Source organism: Quercus robur, chromosome 2 (genome assembly GCF_932294415.1).
Source record: "Quercus robur chromosome 2, dhQueRobu3.1, whole genome shotgun sequence".
NCBI lineage: Eukaryota > Viridiplantae > Streptophyta > Magnoliopsida > Fagales > Fagaceae > Quercus > Quercus robur.
Genome location: NC_065535.1, coordinates 95,641,733 through 95,662,991, shown reverse-complemented (window position 1 = coordinate 95,662,991; position 21,259 = coordinate 95,641,733). Strand labels below are relative to the sequence as shown.

General features: G+C 34.9%; 1 protein-coding gene and 2 pseudogenes across 1 annotated transcript; all 3 read left to right on the top strand.

Annotated features, from left to right (window-relative positions):
• The first annotated feature begins 7,102 nt into the window (after positions 1 to 7,102).
• LOC126705932 (uncharacterized) lies at positions 7,103 to 16,165 on the top strand (annotated as a pseudogene).
• On the top strand, positions 7,136 to 9,386 carry LOC126705934 (serine/threonine-protein phosphatase 7 long form homolog). The gene is made up of 5 exons (XM_050405174.1): positions 7,136 to 7,863; positions 7,960 to 8,050; positions 8,223 to 8,303; positions 8,379 to 8,621; positions 8,877 to 9,386. Exons 1-5 carry the CDS (start codon positions 7,136 to 7,138, stop codon positions 9,384 to 9,386), a joined length of 1,653 nt encoding a protein of 550 aa, XP_050261131.1.
• LOC126705927 (tyrosine--tRNA ligase 1, cytoplasmic-like) lies at positions 15,973 to 21,229 on the top strand (annotated as a pseudogene).
• Positions 21,230 to 21,259: the final 30 nt, after the last annotated feature.

Below are 21,259 nucleotides of genomic sequence, written 5' to 3'. Positions count from 1 at the left end.
TTCTTATCGTGTTGCTTTCGAGTCAACCCATTTATGACCCAAACCCGCTAAGGCCCAACCCAAACCCACTAAGGCCCAACCCTAACCCGCAAAAACTCATGTCGGGTTCGTGTCGTGTTCGCAGGTTAGGTCGAACATTAACACCCCCTAGTGCAAAGTGTGTGATTTGTATAAACACTTTTTAAAAAATAAAAATAAAATAACTTAGGTGATATAAAGCTACAACAACCAATTAATGCATTTTCCACAAATTTTTAAATATAGACTCAAAAATGAATGATAAACAAATTTGTTAACCAATAGTTTTGTAACTCAATTAGTTAGTATTTCCTTTCTCATGATGTGTCCATGACATTTAGGGTTCAAATCCTGTCTCATTATAACTACTGAATTTTAAAATTTTTTTTTTAAAAAATGTTTAACTCTAAAGCTAATTATTCCTTGTTCATTAGAACAAAAGGGAACACTTTCTTTGCCTTGATTGTTTATGTGAATGATATACTTATGGCTAGCAATCTCAAACTTACCAAGTAAAGATGGTGACCTAATGATGTTATATTTGACTCTCATCAAGCTAGATTTGAGCTTCTCAGTCCACAGACTAAGCCAATTCATGAACCAACTTAGGCTCTTTACTATTAAAAGCTTCACTAATTTAGATTGAGCCGAATGCCCTAATACCAAGAGATCCATGACAGGGTATTGTTTATCCCTTAGTAACTCTCTTATCTCTTAAAAGAACAAAAACAAATCATTAGTTGAAGCTGAATTTAAGATTACTTGGATGTAATCCTTCAAGATTTACACATTTTGCTTCCCTGCTTTTCTGTGACAACTAAGTTACACTTCACATTGAAATCAATTGCCACTTAGTAGGTGTAATTCATACCCTTCGTGTTACTTCACATCACTAGCTAGCTGATATCCTATCCACTACCAGATGGGCACACACAACATATATGTTTCATCTTGAGGGGAGAGTGTTACAAATCAAGCAAAGCAAATGTCACAAAATCAAGATTAATGATGAGTTTGATTTAGCTTTTTGTAATCGTGATTTTTGTAGTTGCTTTTTGAGGTATAAATTACCAAAGCAACTGCTAAACGACATGTCGTTTGCCACACAGCTCACCACTGCACCAAAGTAGTTTTAGGGAATTTCGTTTCTAAATAACTGTAATATGCTAAGTGTTTTTCAGTTGCTGACATGGTGAAAGTTTCCACTTGGATAGCGAGTTTATAAAACTCGATTTCCAAAATCGAGTTTTATAAACTCGGTTTCGCTTTAACGTTTTTTTTCCTTCCCACTTAAAACAATCTACAGTCTCAGACCCGTTCAAAATCTCTCAATCTCAGACACCGCACTCTCAAACTCCGCTCTCTCAAACTCTTCCCCTCACTATGAAAATTTCAAAATCAACTCACTCTCAGACACTCCACTCTCTCAAACTCACCGTGCCGAAGGTGCTACTCCCATTGACACTCAGCCACCGAAACTCAGTTCTGCTTCCATTGACAGTCAGGCACTCAAAGTCAGTACTGCTCCCATTGAACCACCGTGCGCCTAAGGTACTCTCTCTTTCTCCAACTTCAATCTTAGGTTTTGGAATTTCATGATGTTACCTATTTCGTTTTTCAATTTCAGATCTTTCTGGGTTTTGGTGGTCCATGTCATTTCAGTGAATGCATGTATATTATTCTGTTTGGTTGTTTGGGAAATTAAATTTTTTTAACTGATTGAGCATTTGATTGGGTTTCATTAGTGTAAAAAGTGTTAATATCTGGATTACATTGATATTTAATCTAGTTTGTTGGGGTTTCATTTGATTTGTTTGTGGGTTTTGTTTGATTTGTTTGTGTATCTTGTTTCATGGTATTTTCACTAATTTGTTTTGGGTTTGTTTTAATTTTCTGTATGTATTTTCGTTTGTGGGTTTGTAATGCAAATTATGGGTTTGATGAAATGCTTCTATGAACGGTGTATGAGTTGTGAAGTAATAAGTGAGAATATTCATTTGAAAAAAATGAGAACTTACACCAGAACATCTGTATTTGAGCGTGGATAGGGTTTTGGGGTTGTGCCCCATTTGGTTCAGCCATGGGAATAAGGAATGAGTCATTGTTTGGTTTCCATAGATTGATATCTGTCAATCTTTATCATTCTAAACAGAAAGAGACCAAAGAAAACAAAGAAATCATTGATAAAACTCAATTTCTAATAGTTCAATGGGTTAAGTGTAATCAAGATAATAGTTTAGTGTGAAAAAGTGTAATTTGCTCTTGTTTTTATAGGCTTATTGCTGTTAATTCAAGAGCTAAAGTAGCTTCCTCATTCCTTTCTTCATATTGTTAGGAATAAACCACTTCTTTTGATAGTATATATCGATTTTGATGTTGAGAGCTTCAATTTGTCCATCATCATTGTGAAAATAAACTTTAGCTATAATGCTCTTATAGTTAATTTAAACTAGATGATGTCTCGTGCGATACACGGACTATTTTACAATTTCACTTGAACGTGTTACATGACAGAACCATAGGCTACCATAACCGAATGAATTATATATATATCCCCTAACCAATTCGAAATGAGAATGAGGACAAAGAGAATGAGAACCTCGTAATCTCATTCTTTGAATAAATATGCCAAGGTACCACAATGAAAAATTTGAAATAATTTTCTTTTGTGTTGTCCCTGTTCTGTTGCAACTGCATTGTTTAATGTCAAGATGAGTCTCCTCTTTTTTATTTTTTTGGATAGTATAGATATGTCTCCTTTAGTTGCATTGTTTCATTCTTGTAGGTGTCTTTGTCACTTCTCTACCTCTCTCTCTAAATGAACAAGCTTATTCTTGTGGGGGTATAAACCCAATTCTAAAGTACATTGATTCAAAGAAAAAGCAGAATTAATGAAAGTAGTAATTTAATTTGGTACAGAATTCAATTTCTTTTAATTGTAAAAGTTTACAAAATTATTCCAACTCCAAAAAATTCATTATGTTTTTTTCTAACTTACCAATTCTAATTTCTTTGATTGCTTAAACATCATTGATTTGCATTAGTTCTATTTCCGGTATGATTGTTTTGGTTTTTCACAATATTATTAGTAGCTTGAAGTTAATGTATGTGCAGCATTGGAGCTCCAACTAAGAGGCCATCTCCCTTCCTTATTGCTCCTTTTAAAGAAGTGGGGTGGCTTCAACAGTTTCCTTGGCCAATTGAGGCCTTGATGCCATGCTTATGATCACCTGCCTGGACCCTTTTTTTTTTTTTTTTTTTTTTTTTTTTTTTTTTTTTTTTTTTTTTTTCAGATTTACAACTTGCCCAAATATAGTCATACTATTTCACAATCTGCTTAAAGAATTATGTTCTTGCATTTACATAATATAATGGCCAGATTGTTGCTTTGTATGAAAAGGATATGGGTGCAGGTGACTGGTCACTTCTAGAGGTTGGCCTCCAACCTGATTCAAATAAACGTGTAATGATGCTCCTACTTAGTTAAAAATCATAAGCATGGGTCAGTTGTTTACTAGTCGAACGTGTTCTTAATACACTTTCTGCTTCACTTGCTTGCCTTAGAGCACATTTCTAGGCCCTTTCTTTCTATCAAAACTTTGCAGGCTTTGAACTAACAATTTTTTATTCCGTTTTATGATGTATATTCCTTTTTCTTGTGCTAACCTACTGCCCAATATGTTCTTAATGTGCATTTATATGTTCTTCTCCTAGTTGACTTTTGAAGTAAAAGTTTCTATCTTTGCAGACTAACGTGGCAGTACACATGACCATTTATGTAAATGAAATTAATATTTTATTTTTACTAGTTAGACATATAACATTTTTAATCTATCTCTTAACAACAGAGACCATTTTAAGACAAAATTAAAATATTAGGGACCAAACCGACACAACAAAAAGATTAGGGACCAAATTGAGATTAGGCACCAATTTTATAATTTCCCTAAAAATATATAGTGTTTCTCCGTAACTAGATGTGGTACACCGCAGCAGATAACACAAGCCTGCTGACAGAGCACTTTAAAATCTTTTATTCTTCAAGTCCCGTTACTCCATTGAAGCACCTAACCCCAGTCATAACTAGAGTCCTCCATCAAACTCTAAACTCTGACCTGATGCCAAATCCTTCTAGTTATTGAGCAATCAAAGAAAATGTAGTCCCTAATCTTCCCTTTGCTTTGAAATCTTCCTCCAACCCCAAGATTAATTTTCTCTGGACCTTTAAGTTTTAACAACCCAAAAGCTTTTAACCCAAGCCACCCAAATTTATCCGGTCAGGACAAAAAGATTTCAAACATGCTTCATTATGACAAATTTTTTCCAATCCTCAAGTTTTTTAACCTCAAACCCCCTTCTTTCCCTTCCTATGAAACTGTTAAACTTACTGTCCAAGCTCCTAATAACCTTTTTAGGGAGAATAAAAACCCCAGGCCAGTACCCTTGAACCCTGAACAGAATAGATTGAATAAGTCGGAGTCTCCCAACAATAGAGAGATTCTTGGTAGTTCATGAGTTTATACGAGTTGTGATTTTCTCAATGAAAGGCTTATAATATTTACAAGACAGCTAGGTACCAGATATTTAAATGATTGAACTTTAAAAGATCTTCAATCTGCTATTTTGTTTGTTGATCCCCTCCAAAGTGGAAACTTCACTCTTAGTAGCATTTGCTGTCATGCCAGATAAAATTGAAACTCAGCACCTTGTTTTGAACAACCTCTAGCTTTCCTCCAGCATTCTCAAGTTACTACAACAGATTCCCAAAAACTTTCTCATACCAATCCTTAAGTCTCAACTTTCCAACCTCCAATCTCTTATAGACCTTCCTCTGTCTATGTATGTAATGACACAACTAAATTGTGCTCCAAAAGAAATGGCAAAATTTGGTATTTGGCCTTTGTCAATAGGTTAATTCTTGAAATTTTTATGGTGACCCTCTCAAAATTACCAATCTTAGTACTGGTTAAGCACTTATAACCCCACTCTTTTTTATGGGGGCTAAGAACCAAGAACAAAAAGACTTGAAACAAACTAAATCTGGTTAACCACTTAACCCTGCTTGGTGCTAATAAAATAGTAATTCTCGAATCATATGATGACAGTTCTGCTATGAAGTCTCAAATGTTGACAAATGGTCTCCAATGAGATGGCTCTAGCTCAGTAAACAGAAAATGAAAGATTGATTTTTTCCCCATGTTTGGTAGAATGGAGTAGTTGAAATTAAGAAAAAATTAAAAGTGGTCAGATTATTATTTTCTATATGGGTTCATACTTTTAATCTTCCCAACATGGGAAGCAAATATGGAAAAAAAAAAAAAAAAAGGTTTTACATGGGTGATTAGATAAATATTGTCCTAATTTATGATTTATTACTAAAAATAATTCAATAAAATAACACAACCCGCTCCCAAATAGTAATTTTCTTTTAATACTACTAACAATGTTTAGGAATAAAACATACCATGATAACTTCTAGAGATAGAAGCTATAGTAGTTTGCTTAATTGGGGTAGGTTGCGAACTTACTTTTTTTGAAGAAAATTCTATTTTACAGTAGCAGGTCATTTATGTATGAATTGAATCCCTAAAAAGTGGACTTGCTTTTTATTTTAAATTAATGGGCACATTGACTGAAACCACATTTGTTTGACTGGATGAATCATTTGATATGTGAAATATAAAATATCCAATGAATTAATGAGATTAGTCAAAAGAAAATCTAATAGTATTTGTCAGCAACTAATTAGTATTAAAACGTAGTGATATTGGTTTCATCAAATAGCAATTATCAGTACGATATCACTGCAATATTAATGATGCCATTCCTTAGCCCTTATTAGCTAGTAGCCTCCTAGTACTAAAATATAATCCATATTCCCACTCCAGGTTTACTTCGACCAAACCAATTAAATCTCAATTTGGTCAAGCTTGTGTTTAATTAAATAAAATGAAAAATTGAAGAATCAATTGCCTTGTTCTACACTGGTACTCTAATAAGACCATTCACTATCACACTCACATTGTGTAGGTCCCACATATAGTACATAAATCTTTATTACTTATATATATATAAATATATATATATATTTAAAGCATTGCAGTTAGCCAATGGCATGCATCCTTGTGTAACTATAAATAGACAAGGTAGTGCATATTGTAGTCATCTGTTATAATTACTTATCAAAAAAATAGTATAGTCATCTTTTATAATCAACAAGAAAGAATAACTGAGAGGCATTTTCCAAGATTTTGTCTCTTGAAGAGTTGAAACAACCCCAGCCTGCTCTAAGAGACTTAGCCTTGCCCATCTTTCCAAGTTGTAAACTCATTCTTTCTATCAATTTGGTACTGCATTTTGGTGCTATCCTCTGCCATCCTATGAAACTGGAAAATTAGAGGATCCTTTAACAGTTTTTACTAGTCTGAAGTAGTTTGATTTGTCAAATGTGCTCAATTCTTCCGCCATTACCAGAAAACATCTCTACTGTAGGTAATCCCACCCAACATTATGGCTGAAGATTCTATGGACAGGTGTTTCTATTAGTGATCTTTATAGTGAAGAAGTTAAAGCTTCTGTTACATTCTACTTAATTTGACAATCTTTCCATGTGTTTTTAGAACAATAAAATGAACTACTATATGAAGAAGCACATTGTGTTTATTAATGCTTCTCAAGCATTTTGACATAATTACTCATCATTGTTTTTGAGTTTTCTGTAAACAAAGTCGTCTTATTAAATAATGCCAATAAGCTGCTCTTCAGTATAGATTTTCCCTGCATGTAGAGTAGCACTCCTTTGCCCCTACACTATTAATGATCTCACAGTTGCACTGTTTGCAGTATGGAGCCTTGGATCGATGAGGAGCTAGAGGTCTTGGACCCCGGTCCGCGTCAGAGGTCATTGTTGACACGACAACCATATCATCGATCAGAGGCCATTTGGAATGGCGAGGTGAAATTTCTAGTTCTAACAACCGCTTTAATTTTTACGTTGTCTTTGACTTTTAGTTAGCAAGTTCTTTCAATGTTGTATTTCTAGTTCTAACAACCGCTATAGTTTTTATCGATTTTGTAAGACTCGGGCCCACTTACGTGCCGTGGTCGCACTAAGGAGATGGCAAACATTCAAATGCAAGATAATCGAGTGATTGACATTATCAAATTGCTAAGGCTAGAAGGATTGTTTAGAGCCCCTTCAAGAGAGATAGATCATTGCCTAATATCGGCCCTAGTTGAGCGATGGCGGCCGGAGACTCATACTTTCCATCTTCCACATGGTGAGATGTCAATCACCCTACAAGATGTGGAGGTAATTTTCGGACTTCCTATAGACGGTGACGTCTTGGTTGGGCCGACTGTTGTGGTGGATGATGGGGGTTGGAGGCAACTGTGTACGGAGTTGCTTGGTTTTACTCCGCCGAATGACAATAAAACTTTGGTGGGGCAAAGAATTCTCATCAGCCGACTTGTTGAGGCCATTGCAGCGCCACTGCCTCATGACGCAACGGAGATGCAAATACACCAGTATGCCCGGTGCTATATTTTAGCGCTAGTAGGGGATAAACTTTTCATGGACAAGTCAGGAGATAGGGTGCATCTGATGTTCCTGGACTTCATGCGTAACCTTCGTGATCCGCCACAGTATAGTTGGGGTAGTGGTTGCCTGGCCTGGTTATACAGGGAGTTGTGTCGGGCAAGCGAGAAAGGGGCATCGCAGATTGGTGGGGCGTGCACCTTGGTCCAGTATTGGGCATGGGCAAGGTTGCCATTCTTGTGCCCGAGGATAGAGCCCCCACCTGGATGTGATTATGGCCCATGGCCATATGCTCCACTTGCATTTAAGTAAGTCTTTTCCTGATACCAAGTGTGTTATGCAATGTACTCTTCTTAGTAACTAAATTGTATTATCGTTCTTATGTTATTTGCTCGTAATTGTAGGTGGGTGCGGGTGCCAAGCCCGAAGAGTAGGCCATCCGGCATGGCCTTGGTCCACTATCGCGAGCAATTAGTTACAATGCAGCCAGAGCAGGTAATAATATTCAAAAAATCTGTTTGGTTATGATAATTTTCGTTAAGAATATGATTGCTTCATCCTTTAACATATCTTTTGTTATAAGTTTAGTTTTACCCTTTATCTATGTATTCTCCCTTGTTTCACATTTTAAGATGCTATGATAATTGTTTTTTTTTTTCTATCGTAGATTGTGTGGCAGCCATACGAGGCACACTTCGACCACCTTCCTGAGTTCTGCGTTGCAGGGAGGGATACGTGGACAGCAAGGGTACCGCTTGTGTGTTTTTGCATAGTAGAGAGACACCACCCAGACCGTGTCCTTTGACAGTTTGGCTTGGCGTAGGAGCGGCCTAACGATGTTGTCTACGATGATAGGCTGCATAAAATCGACTTACGTGGGAAGGTGGAAAAGAATTGGAGGGAGGAGCATGGACCGTATATCATTTCATGGGAAATGAGACGACAACAACTTTGTTATGCACCTCCTCAGATTGGTGAGATGCCCCGCAATCATGCCTATTACGTCTGGTACCGTCCGGTCACTCGAAAGTATGTCGACCGCAACAGCTCTAAATTAGATATAATGGTAATGTGTTCTAATTACATTTGATTGCCTACTTCGTTTTACTTGAGTACATGTATGAACATAGAATCAATTTCTATGAATTTCTCAGCAAATCTGGTTTGATTTGACTGACATGTAATGAAAGAGTTTTTGATACATATAGTATTCTAATAGAACTGTTAGTTTTGAGTAGATTCATAAGTATTATATTATTCATTTATTAATTGATACATAAATGTCTCAAATCTAATTGTACTGGTTCTTTCTCCGTTTCAGATTCAAAGCCATTTAGCGCTGTTAGCGATGCTTCCTGAAGGCAGCCAAGCTCACAACCATGTCCGGCGTGTCCTAAATAATGTGGCTGGCCTTGGTGGTGGTCCTGCAGTAAATGAGCATGCAAACAATGGGCATGAGACTGAACTAGCAGCTACTGCAACCCCAAGCACAAGTGCAGCACCCGTAAGTACACCGACCCGTGGTCATCGTGCTACTACAAGCCCAAGCACAAGCGCAGCTAGGGGTCGTGGTCGGCCTGCTACAGCAACTCCAAGCACAAGTGCAGTTAGGGGCCGTGGTCGGCGTGCAACAACCCCTCGGGTTGTAACTAGTCTTGAGATGCCTCCACCCATCCCGCAGGCATCTCCTCAGCCTGAGGTCCCTTCACCCATCCCATATGCATCTCCTCAGCCCGAGGTCCCTTCACCCAGCCCACCTTCGCAGCCCAATTTCAATGTCAGTATTGACCAAAATGTGACCCCTCCTATACTCCCCGAGACACCCTCATAACCACACACCGGCTCTAGTGCACCCACTCCTGGCCTCTACATAGAGCAGGATTACCCACCTACCGCATCCTCATCTGACCCTCTAGGACCTCCGGTTGGGATTGACACTCTACAGCCACATACTGATGTACCGGACAAGCATCCCCCTCATCAGCCCTCACCCCCATGAGATAGACCGCAACGCACTAGAAGAGCACCCACTTGTGGGACAGGTGGACACAAAATAGGACACCGAGGCAGCTCTATGGTATGATAACTTTAATTTGAATGTAATAATATATTTTCTAGTTCACTTTATTCTTACCATTATACCGAATATTGATTGCATGCATCTAATGGAATTTGCAGCACGATGATGACCCTAAGGTTGATGCCCCGCAGCCTCCTCTCCCGCCCAAACATTACACGAGGGCTAAAAAACACAAAATTGGTGAACCTTGAGTAAGTGCTAAAGTCATGGAATTGGACCATAATATTGACTTCTCAATATGCATTACTGCATTCTTTACAGGTTTGATTGTTTTGTGCAGTTTTGCTTGCTGCAAAAAAAATTCTACATAAAGATATATTTTAGTTGATGAAATGACATAAACAAAAAGATAGATATTTCTTCTTTTTTATTTATTTATTTTGTAAAAATTTAACTATAAAATGAAAGATCTTCGGCAATGTACAACAACAAATTTTTTGTTCCTGAAGTTGGTCTTGTACAAGTGTCTTTGTTTATGCCATCCTCAAAAGTTGAGGTTGTGGGCCCTTCTGCAGCTTATCAACTGTAATAAAGCTTGCTGGATGACATATGAGTAATTCTTGTTTGGGAAAAAAGTGTCCCTATAAACTCCAATAGGCATACCTACATTTATAGTCCCAATACATGTGTACGGGAAATTACTGCTGTTCTGCCTATATCTGCAGCAGCGAAGTTGTTGTTCCCTTTTTTTAGAGTAATATTTCTTGTATAAAAATAAATTAGGCAAGGATTTCTGTCATGTGTGCTTGATTACTTCCTTTATTTTGTTGTTTCAGACAAAGTTATAGAATGCCACAAAACTGAAAAAGATTCTTCAAGATTCAAAGGAAACTGTGGTGGAATCTGATGTAAGGGGTAAAATGCAGCCACTGAAAGAGCAGCTGACAAATACAATGAATCATCTCGATACCATCTTTGAGACTCATGTGAATGGTGGGAAGGAGGAAGGGTTCATTCATGGGGAGTTATGCCTGTTGGGGCTGATGGGAGGATTGTGCTTTCCTTTAATTTGCTTATTCTAACCCACATGATTGGGTTTATGATTGGTATGAATCTTGGCTTTTGACTCTTTTGTTATTTGTATTGTGATTTCCTATATTTTGCTCAATTCAAATTCACATGATTGTGTTTATGATTGGTATGAATATTGGGTTTTGACTCTTTTAACTCAAAGTTGTCTGTATTGTGATTTTCTGTAATTTGCTCAATTCAAATTCACATGATTGTGTTTATGATTGGTATGAATCTTGGCCTTTGACTGTTTTAATTCAATGTTCTACATATATTTATGGGATTTGAACCTTGAATGTCATTGTTAGAAGCATCAAGAGGTCATTGTTGAAAGTTATATTGTTAAAATGGTATTCTTTTCCAATGAGCTCTAGTTCAATTGGCACTTCCTTCTTCTTAAGAATGGGTGAAGGGCCTGAAGGCTGAGGTTTTGGGTTTGAAAATTCATTGGTTGTGTCTAAGTTACCAAATTATGACTTTTTGTTTTTAGGGTTTTATGTTAGAGACATGTTAAAGTTGTTTCATTTGGTAATTAAGTTGATTGAATAAAAAAAAACATTTATAACACAAGGTTGGCTACAGATATTAACTCATTTCTCCTTAATTTTTTTCTTGAAAGCATTGGTAGCTGACAGAATCTTGAACTGGTTTCCTTGTAGACGCTTATCATGTCTTTGGTTGTGGCTTTCAGTACAAATATCTAAATATTGCTGATCTCCTCAAATATCTAATTATCTCTGATGGATAACATAATAATAAGATAACAGCTCAAAGTGAAGATTCTCTGTTTTGGTGTTTTGAGTTGTTGGGTATATATTTGAAGTCATAATTTCTTGCTTTATGCTGTGGTGAAAGTTATGTCAATTGTTTTATACTTAATTTTATTTTGGATCATATCCATCCTTTAGATGGTAGGAAACTTACTAAAAACATGTTTAGCAGAAAATAATATTTATTCCAGTTTCTCTTGCATTCTTGATAGATTTATATATGGAGTAATTTTTTTATTGCTTTATGCTGTGGTTAGAATTATATGAATTGGGCTTAGTGTTATTATTAATATTTTTTATGGATCGTTTTCATCTTTGACATGGTAGGAAACCTAATCAAAACATGATTATCATCACATAATATTTATTCCATTTTGTTCTTTCATTCTCTTGTTACTGCAGGGATTTTCAAGCAATAGATGATACACTATTGGCCCCTATAATTAAGGCTCTAGGACCGGTAGCTAACATCAGTGTGGAAAGTCAGGTAATAAATGTTCCAAAATTTTTAATTTTTGCTTATCATTGCTTTGTATTATGGCTAATTGGCTATCTATAACATCCTCATATCTGATTGTAATTTGATTTTGTTGTCTGCCTGCTGGACAGGTTTTATACCATACACCAAAGTCTTCATTTTCTTTCTGGGACGATAAGAGGAAAGGCTACATCTTTAGCACCAAGGATCTTCCTTTCTTTGTATGCTTCTTTAAATCTTTAACTCCTCATGACTTAATTTTCAAATAGAAATTTAGAAGAGTATTTCTAATAATCTATATTCTCTTTCCCCCCTTTAATATTTCATTTAAGTTCTTGAAGTTTCTTGGTGCAAAGATCTAAAAGCCTAGTACATTCATTTTAGCGTGTGTGTGCATGAATGCAGTCACCTACATGTTTGCTCTCTATAAGAACCCCAAAACAAAAGTTTGTTCTTGGGGGGGGGGGGGGGGGGGGGGGGGTTGTTGGTTAGCTTAAATCACCTTTTCTCCTTTTTAAGAGTGTAAAATGGAAAGTAATGTATGGATTATTTTACTTCAAGATCCAACGGGTGACATACATATCACTTTTCGTTTAAGGGGTAGTAATTTATGGAGTATTTTACTTCAAGACATAAGAAATCTGTGCGTTAGTTAGAGACTTTTATTGTATTATGATGTTACTGATAATGATAGCCGCAATGTGTGGTGACACAATGGCAACATAATACATATCAGCATTTACATAAGTGCAGAGTTTCATTATTCATTAATCAAAGTGCATTGGCCATAAGTTATTTTTTTGTATGTTTCGAGAAACCCAAATTAATTGAAGCCAAAATCTCCTTACCTTTCGTTTGCTCTGAAAATAATGAGGTCACTGTAGTTAAAAAACCTTTCTCCATTTTCTTCATTGAAGTATGTGGGCATTGTAAGCAAGGGCCATTTTTCTTATTTGTCTGTCTCTGTGTGTGGATATTGTTTTTTTGTATTTTTTTTTTTTTAACATTAGAGGTTTTATGATCTTCTTTTCTTTGTAGTTTGAGTTATATCTGTAATTTCTTTCTAATTTATTATGTTAATGTTATTGCCCTATTATAATAGGTCAATTCAAATGAGTGGCACTTGGATACTTCTATTGCAGCAGAAGGGAGGTCAAAGATATTGCAATTTGTGGTGTATATTCTTTAACTAGATTCTCCTTTTAATTAATATCTCAATGGAAGTACCTTAGGTGTCTGATTTTTAAATGAACTCTTTGAGCAAAATTGCAATGTGCTTCCATTTATTGACCATGTGATATAAGGATCTGAGGATATGTGGCCTTTAGTTGATGTATGTCCATATTCTAAAAATTGGTGTCTGTACTCAGTAGCGGGAAGAAGTTTCCATTCTTAACAGCTTCAATGTCAATGTTCTTTTTATTTGCTTTCAGATACATACCATCTGCAAAGGAATGCCCTCTTCTACTACAGCTTCCAAATGGAGAGATTTCTAAGACGAATGGATTCATATCTCCTGTGAGTTATCATGCCTTTATATTATCTTCATACTTACAGTTCTTGTGAAATTTCCTAATGTTACTAAGTCTGACTAATGACATGATGAAGATGTGGGGAGGTGTTATTGTTTGGAATCCCCAAGGTTGTCTGAAGGATTCAGAAAGCCAGCATCCTATCAGGCAAACAATTTCCCACCAGGTTAGATGGTTTTTTCAAAGTTGTTTATATGTATTCTGTATATATCATTTGAAAACTGACTTTTGAATTTAAAAGCTGATCTTTATCAAAGCATGATGCCATTTGTCTTTCCCAATTTCCATTTATTTCTTGTTTTTGCTTGAAACTGTGTGTAGTGACAGAACATATGATTTACAAATTTTTCTACCCCTCGGAAAAAAATGTGTGGCATGTTTTTTACAAGAGATAAATTTTCCATAAAAAGAAAAAGTTGAACCATAGTAGGAGAGAATACAAAAGAAGCACAAAAAGATGAGAAGGAATAAAGTTGTATAATTACAAAGGGCTAGACTCCATTAGTGAAAGTGTGCTTATAATACCAACATGCACTATCTAGCTCATCAGATTTTTATTCAGAACTTGAGATGGTTAGACATTCATGTTCTATCATTGCAAATGGGATTTAGTTATTTTCTCAAGACTGAAAGATTGATGAATCCTTAATCTGAAGCAGGATCTGCAGAAGGTTTTTGAAGTTTTCATGGGGCAGTTCCGACAACTTTTTGGTCTTCAATCTGACAGTCATTATTTTGGTTCCTCTGGCACATACAGTCTTTTAGCCAGTGAAAAAGGTTTCTCAGAATGGTAAGAAAATGATTCTTTTGTTATCTAATTAAAATGATGGGTTGAGTAACTTCTGCTGTATGCTTGCGCTTATTTTACCATGTTTGTTTTGTTGTAAAATCTGGTTAACTGTAAAATATTTTCCGGTCAAACTGTAAAATTAAGGCAAGAAGTAAAATGTTTTACACTTAAAACAAGTGTAAAACTTTTTACATCTGACTCCTCATCAGCCACACTGCCACGGTACCATCCCCTTCCCCAAATTCTCATCAGCCACAACTATCATGGCCAACCATCTCCTTCCAGACTTTCTGCTTTGTTTCCTTCATGAGTGCACATTTTCTGAAATGGTTCTTTGTTTTTTAGAACAGGGAAAATAAATTCTTGCTGGAAGATATTTTTATGAAAAAAGACATCTAATACACTTTTGTTGAAAAGATTTCTAAAATAAACTTCCAGATGCTATGAGCATTATTTCATTTTTTGTATTTGCTACCTTCATGTTTTGTATTTTACACCAAAATAAATATGTAGACTTGAGTTTATTGTAAGTTAAGATTACTAAATCATCCTAATAACACTCAAGGGACAAGGGTTGTGAGTTGATATATACTTTTGACAAGTTTTCACTGTATTTATTTTTATTAAAAGAAAAATGAGAAATTGTAAATACATGAGGAGTACATAAATGGGACACCCAAATAGCTACAGCCTATGATATAAATCTGTAACATCAATAAAAACTCTGAAAAGAAAAGAGAAGGAACGGTTTCCAAAACAGACATTGACTCAAAAGACTGATCTAAAAAAATAATAGATTAAGCTTATTCCAAACCAATTCTTCTTGACACCTTCAAAGATCTGGCTATTTTGTATATGAGATCATCACTCTTGTTTTGATAAACTTTTAGCAGTTCTAGCATATGGAAGTTTGTGCTTCTAGTTTATTTTTTGGTTTTCTCCTGGATAAGGTAAAATATTCTCTTGAGGCGGCAAACTTGGCTCAAAGGAATGCCTCTCTTGGACTTTATGATGCTTCAGCTGGTATGTTATGCCAGCTCCTTGTAGGTTGTAGCACTTTAGCTTCAATTGAGGAATTTCTGCTATATTCTCATTGCAGCAACCTAATATGTAGTTTTCTCTCTTTCCTTGTCAGTGTCCTCTAGGCAAAGCAAGATCTCTGGCAGAAGATGCAAGATCTCTAGGCAACCTAATATGTAGTTGCAGTATGATTGTTTAATTTTTGTGCAAGAACTTGGTTTTTCATTCTAGGTATGTATGGATCTTTTCCTATCTATTTTTTTGAACATTGTTTGTATATGTTTGATTTTGCTTCGCGAAAGGGATTAGTGGTCTAGGGATAAGAGTAACACCGTGATCGACTTTAAGCTATGTATTTTGTTGTGTAAAAAAAGTGAGTAAATGTATATTTACAAATTTGGGTTTTTTATTTATTTATTTATTATTTATTATTTAATTTTTAATTTTTAATTTTTAATTTTTTTGGTTTTTCTTTAAGCTCAGAACTAACAGTTTGACTCAGATGAATATACTTGTGCTTTTCCGGCAAACAAAAATTCAAAGTAGTTATGATTTGGGAAAGAAAAAACAATTGTTAAGTTTTCTTACCTTACGTGTTTTGGACATGTAATAGCCTTATCATGCAATTTTGTAGAATGTGCTAATACGTTTGTGTTAGTTATGTTTATAAGCATTTGACATTTTATGGTCGGTAACTTTTCTTCGCTAATGGTTTTCTCTTGCACAGAACACGAGAATGGAGAAACCCAATCTGGACGAATTGTACCACGTATTTACCAGTCGCGCAGTAAAATTCATCGACTACGGCATGATGGGTGATGGTTCCAAGTCTGAAAGCTGGAAAGAATTCAAGACAAGTTGTTTAGGGAATTTCGCGAAGAATTTGGTGAGGAAGAGCCTGGGCCAAGGTGCAATGTTCCCTCCAAATCAACTACTTCCTCTTTTTATTGTAGGTTAAAGCTTAGTCATTGCTTTTCTTCTTCTTTTTTATTGCAATATTACTGTGAATTTCTTTGATTACAATATTATAATACAACAACTGTGGAATTTGGATGAGTATCATCTTGTATACAAGAAATACAAATTGTGCAATTTGGATAAGTATCACGTATTAATTAATTATATTGCAGTGACCTCTATTTCGAAGCATGCAATATATAGGCAAAGGAGAGTGATTGACCATTATATACATATTACTAATAGATTTGTAAAAAATAAAAAATAAAAAATAAAAAATAAATTGCCACAGATTGAGAAAAATGGAACAATTATTACTAAATAATAGACTAACTTTTACGGGTAAAAACCTAAAACGCGGGGGTTTTATTTATTTAATTTTTTTCCTTTAAAGATAAAATTGTAAAATCATGGAGAAAATTGCTTCTAAATAATAGGCAAAATTTTAGGAATAAAAATACCGGGTAAAAACGTAAAAACGTTTTTTTTCCTCTTCTCTTTAAAGTTATAATTATAAAATCATAGACAAAATGGCTTCTAAATAATAGGCAAACTTTTAGGAATAAAATTACCTAAACATGGGTTTTTAAATTTTTATTTTTTTGCTTGAATTGTAAAAAAATTATCAAAGCAACGTTCAAGGATCACAATTGATTAACTGAAACAATAAAAGTAATGCATTTATTTTTCACCAAAACTCTATTGGATATTGTTATCCTTAAACATAGCAATTTATCCTTAACAATATTGCACAATCCAAAATCCTGAATCTCAACCGTGGAACATAATAAGGAAAGTAAAAAAAGAAATGTAAAACAAAAAGATAATTTAGGATTCTAAAATCCTAAAACATGAAATTTTTTATTTTATTTTTTATAATGGGAAACTGTGCTGTTTAGTAGGCCATTAGTAGAGATTCTGAAATCCTAAAATTTAGGATTCGTTTGTGGCTTGAATTGTAAAAAAAAAAAAAAAAATACAAAAATACTACAAAATTTTAGTCTTAAGTATAGTATCTTAGGTGTTATTCCTTAGGTTATTTTCTTAAAATTCAGTCATGTGGTTACTTAAATCAAAAATACTACCCTCTGAGCACGCGCTCATGAGCGTGCTCAGAGGCTCTTAAATTTTTTTTGGGTAAAAGTTAATAATATGCATAAATTACAATTTGGGATTAATATATTTTCAAATCACAAAAAAAACCTAGGGGTGTGATGAGTGTTAAGCGTTTGTGGTAAAATAATTTTTTCTTCACACCCTGAGGTTTTTTTGTTGATTGGAAAATATATTAATCCCAAATTATTTTTTTTTGCATATTATTAACTTTTACCGAAAAAAATAGAAGAGCTCACGCGCGTGCTCAAAGGCTAGTTTGAATTATATCACAGTTCATTAGTGGTGATTAATTTCATTTTGTTAAGAATGTAAAATCACTGATAGCGTGCGACATCTATAATGTAATCTTTTATGACAAAAATAAAATTTATCTTCTTCTTATTGAATTTAAAAAAATTTCTAAAATAAATTATTGAAGTTTTAAAATTTATGCTGTACTCTTATTTAAGTTAGAATCTTTTTATCCCCTTTCATCTCTGCGTAGAGAATATTGTACCTCTGTATGGGCTTATGTGCAGTACAACTTCCTAGATGAGCGACTTGTCAATTGATTGGATTAGAGGATGTTTTTAATTTTGTAATCTTCATTTGTGTACGAGATCACTAACATAATTGGTGTATGTGCTAGAGTGGCTATTGCTTATTACTTTCTTGGTAACATAATTTTTATCCCATACTTATTGCATTATTATGTAATAACTAAATCATTTTGATTTTTCTTATTTCATGGAAGACCTATTGCATAAATTTGTTTTAAACTTTATTCGTTTAACTTCCCAAATGCAGGTCCTTTATGGGCTAGAATCTGCAGGTCTGTTATGGACTGGAATATGCAGGTCCTTTAAATTTTATCAAATTTTTCCTGGTCGATGCATCTTCTGGCTCTCATGCATACGGTTCTAAAGCAAATGCATCTTCTGCATCGAATGTTGACGAGCTTCATCAAGAAATCTCAGTTCGTTCAGCAGTAGTCATAATTCCATTGATTATTGTGTGGACACACACACATATTCCTTGGAGTATTTTCAAGAAAATCCAAAGAGGAAAGCTACAAGTCAGAATGAATGAAGCAGAAGCAAAGGCTAAGAAGCTTAAAGTGTCATTCGAGAATCTTCTCAAAAATAAACCCGAGGTTTATTATTTGAAAAAACTTAATATTTGTTTAACGGTAGTTATTTGGAAACATAAACAGAAAGAATAAAGAAAACATAAAGAACGAATAAAAAAATAATATTTAAATGAAATGGTAAAATAATAGAAGTTTTGATATTTGGTGGATTGTAAATTGGTATGTTAAAATTGATAAAGCAGGAATTGAACTGAAATTGTAAATGCCGAAATATTTAGCAGTCTTCATAAGTACGCTCTAATGGTTTAGTCCTAAAATCAGCACTTGTATTAAAGGTTTAATGTTCAATTTAATCATTACCCGTGATAGTGGCTACATGATTTGAACTCAGAATACTATGATAATTTGTCATGGATAAAACTATTAAATCTGATTATGTTGGACATTATAGCAAGTGGCGTTTATCATAAAGTTAACTCAAAGAACCTGCAATCCATAATATTGGGACACGTTTGTGTAGTTGGGATAACACTCGATTACAGTCCGTATACGTTATATTTGTGTATTTATTGATACTGTCATACTGCCTTTAGAATTGTGTTGCTTTATTGGGTTTTGGTATGATTTATGTTATGAGGTTGGAGATTGTAAATATTGTTTATTCGTTTTCATTTTTGTTCTGCAGGGAGTAATTTAAAAATAAACGTGAACAAGTTGACATCTGCTGGGTGTAGAGTGAAAATATGGATTGTAGATTGGTTTGCCCAGCTAACCAATAAGATGGGAGGTCAGTTGAAGAAAATTGATGTTGTTGGGCGCTACCTCATTCAGATTTGGAAGGCCGTTGGGATGGATATTGATGGAGGGAAGGTGGAGTTTCTGCGGTCGCCGAACGAGATAAACTGAATCAAGCTCATGAGTACTAGCCTCTTGTGATGGATATAGCACAAAGGAATACGGTTTCAAGGATAAAAAGGTGAATTATGGTATGATGATTATTATTATTACTTTAATATGCTGGTGATGTAGTCATTATTTTTACTTCTATTATATTTTGCTGCAGGTGTGGTCACATTATGGGTCGAAGTGATGAGGAAGAGTTCACTGCAGCACAAATTTTCTACCCATGCATGCAATGTGCTTATGTGTGGTCTTTATTTGTTTGCTTACTGGTAATTTACAAACATGTTACCCAATTTACAACAAGGTCAGGAGAAGATGTCGAAAAGTGATCCACTATCTTCAACTTTTATGGAAGATGACGAGGTAGGGTGCATGTATAGGGGTATCAAATTGCCATTTAGGAGGTTACATAGTGTTTTCTTTATTAGTTGCGCATAGCATAAGGATAGTGGATTATAAACTAGGTTAACCTTAGATTTAGTCTGCCTCCATGTTGTAGGCCAAAGTAAATTTGAAGATAAAGAGAGCATATTGTCCTCCAGATATTGTGGAAGGGAATCCATGCTTGGAGTATGTGAAGTACCTCATTTTACCTTGGTTTAAAAAGTTTGTAGTAAAGCGCAGTGCAAAGAATGGTGGTGATAAGTAAGTCATAAAAATTTTATTATGAAAGCTTTACTTATTTTATTTAGTTAATGGTACAACATCTGCCTATTCACATGCATGTCAACCCTTGCATCTTGTTCAAAGTCCGTGCTCCTTAAGTAATTTCTATAGTTGCTTGCGCTATTTTTCCAAAATCATTTTTCATTGGGAATAGTAACTCAGATTGTTTTCTTGCAATGTAAGTTTTCTCTACAATCCAAGAGCTTCGAAAGCTTTGAAGAATTGGTTGCTTACTATGAAAGTGGAAAGCTACATCGAGCTGATATTAAACCAGCCTTGGCAAAGGCTTTCAATAAAATACTAGAGGTATGTTGTTTCCTTTTATCCATTTAGCTCTAATTAATGCTTCTTATGTAGATTGATTCCCCATCACTTTGGGGAGTCATGCCACTACTTTACACATTTTGGATAAATGATGTTGGACTTCTGCAACCCATTACCATGTTGAAGCTATGATTAAATTGCTAGGACCTTAATTTGATTGGCCCACAGCCTTTAGGGTATGTTTGGAACTGCCCCATCCAAACATAGGGTGAATTTTTGGACACTATGAGGCTATTGCAAAGTATGCTCAAGGGAGCCTATAAATCATCAAATTCGTTAATTCTGTGCTCTAACATCTTTGTTCTGTCTGTTTGTAGCGTGTAAGAGAACACTTCAAGCATGACAATAATGCAAAAGATCTTTTGAAAAGGGTTAAGGTATGGTCGATTGACTTTTAAAATTAATTTCTTTTACTATTGAGTTTTGAAAATGTTAAGAGTGAGAATTAGCAGTTGCACATATAAATGGTGCCTTCAATCAAGCCTTGCACTAGTGGTATGAATTAGCAGTTGCACTAGTGGTCAAGCCTTGTTGCAATGACAAGTGCCTTTCACCAAAAGTAGTTGTGGGTTCAACCTTAACCACTGAAAAACCCCACAAATATAACTAAGTTTTGTGCACTTAGTACTACGACGTTGTAGCCAGTTGTATTCCTTCATTGAGAAACATACTTGTTTTAGGCAAGTATTAGATTCAATGTTTTGAAAAAAAAAAATTATGACATACATATTCAAATTTTCAATTGCATTGGGTTTTGATTAGAATTATTGCTTTATTTGTAGACACAGATATCACTGTTATATCAAACCTCTTGAAGCATTGGAAGGTGAAGAGTCCAAGAAAAGAAGGCAGACCGCTTCTTCATCATGCAGGGCTTGTTCAAGCTTTATCAGATCATGTTCTGCTTTTTCCTACTTTCAATTTCCCATCGTCTGCTTGTTCAAGCTTTACTGTATAATTGGAATTATTTATAATAAAAACAAAATAA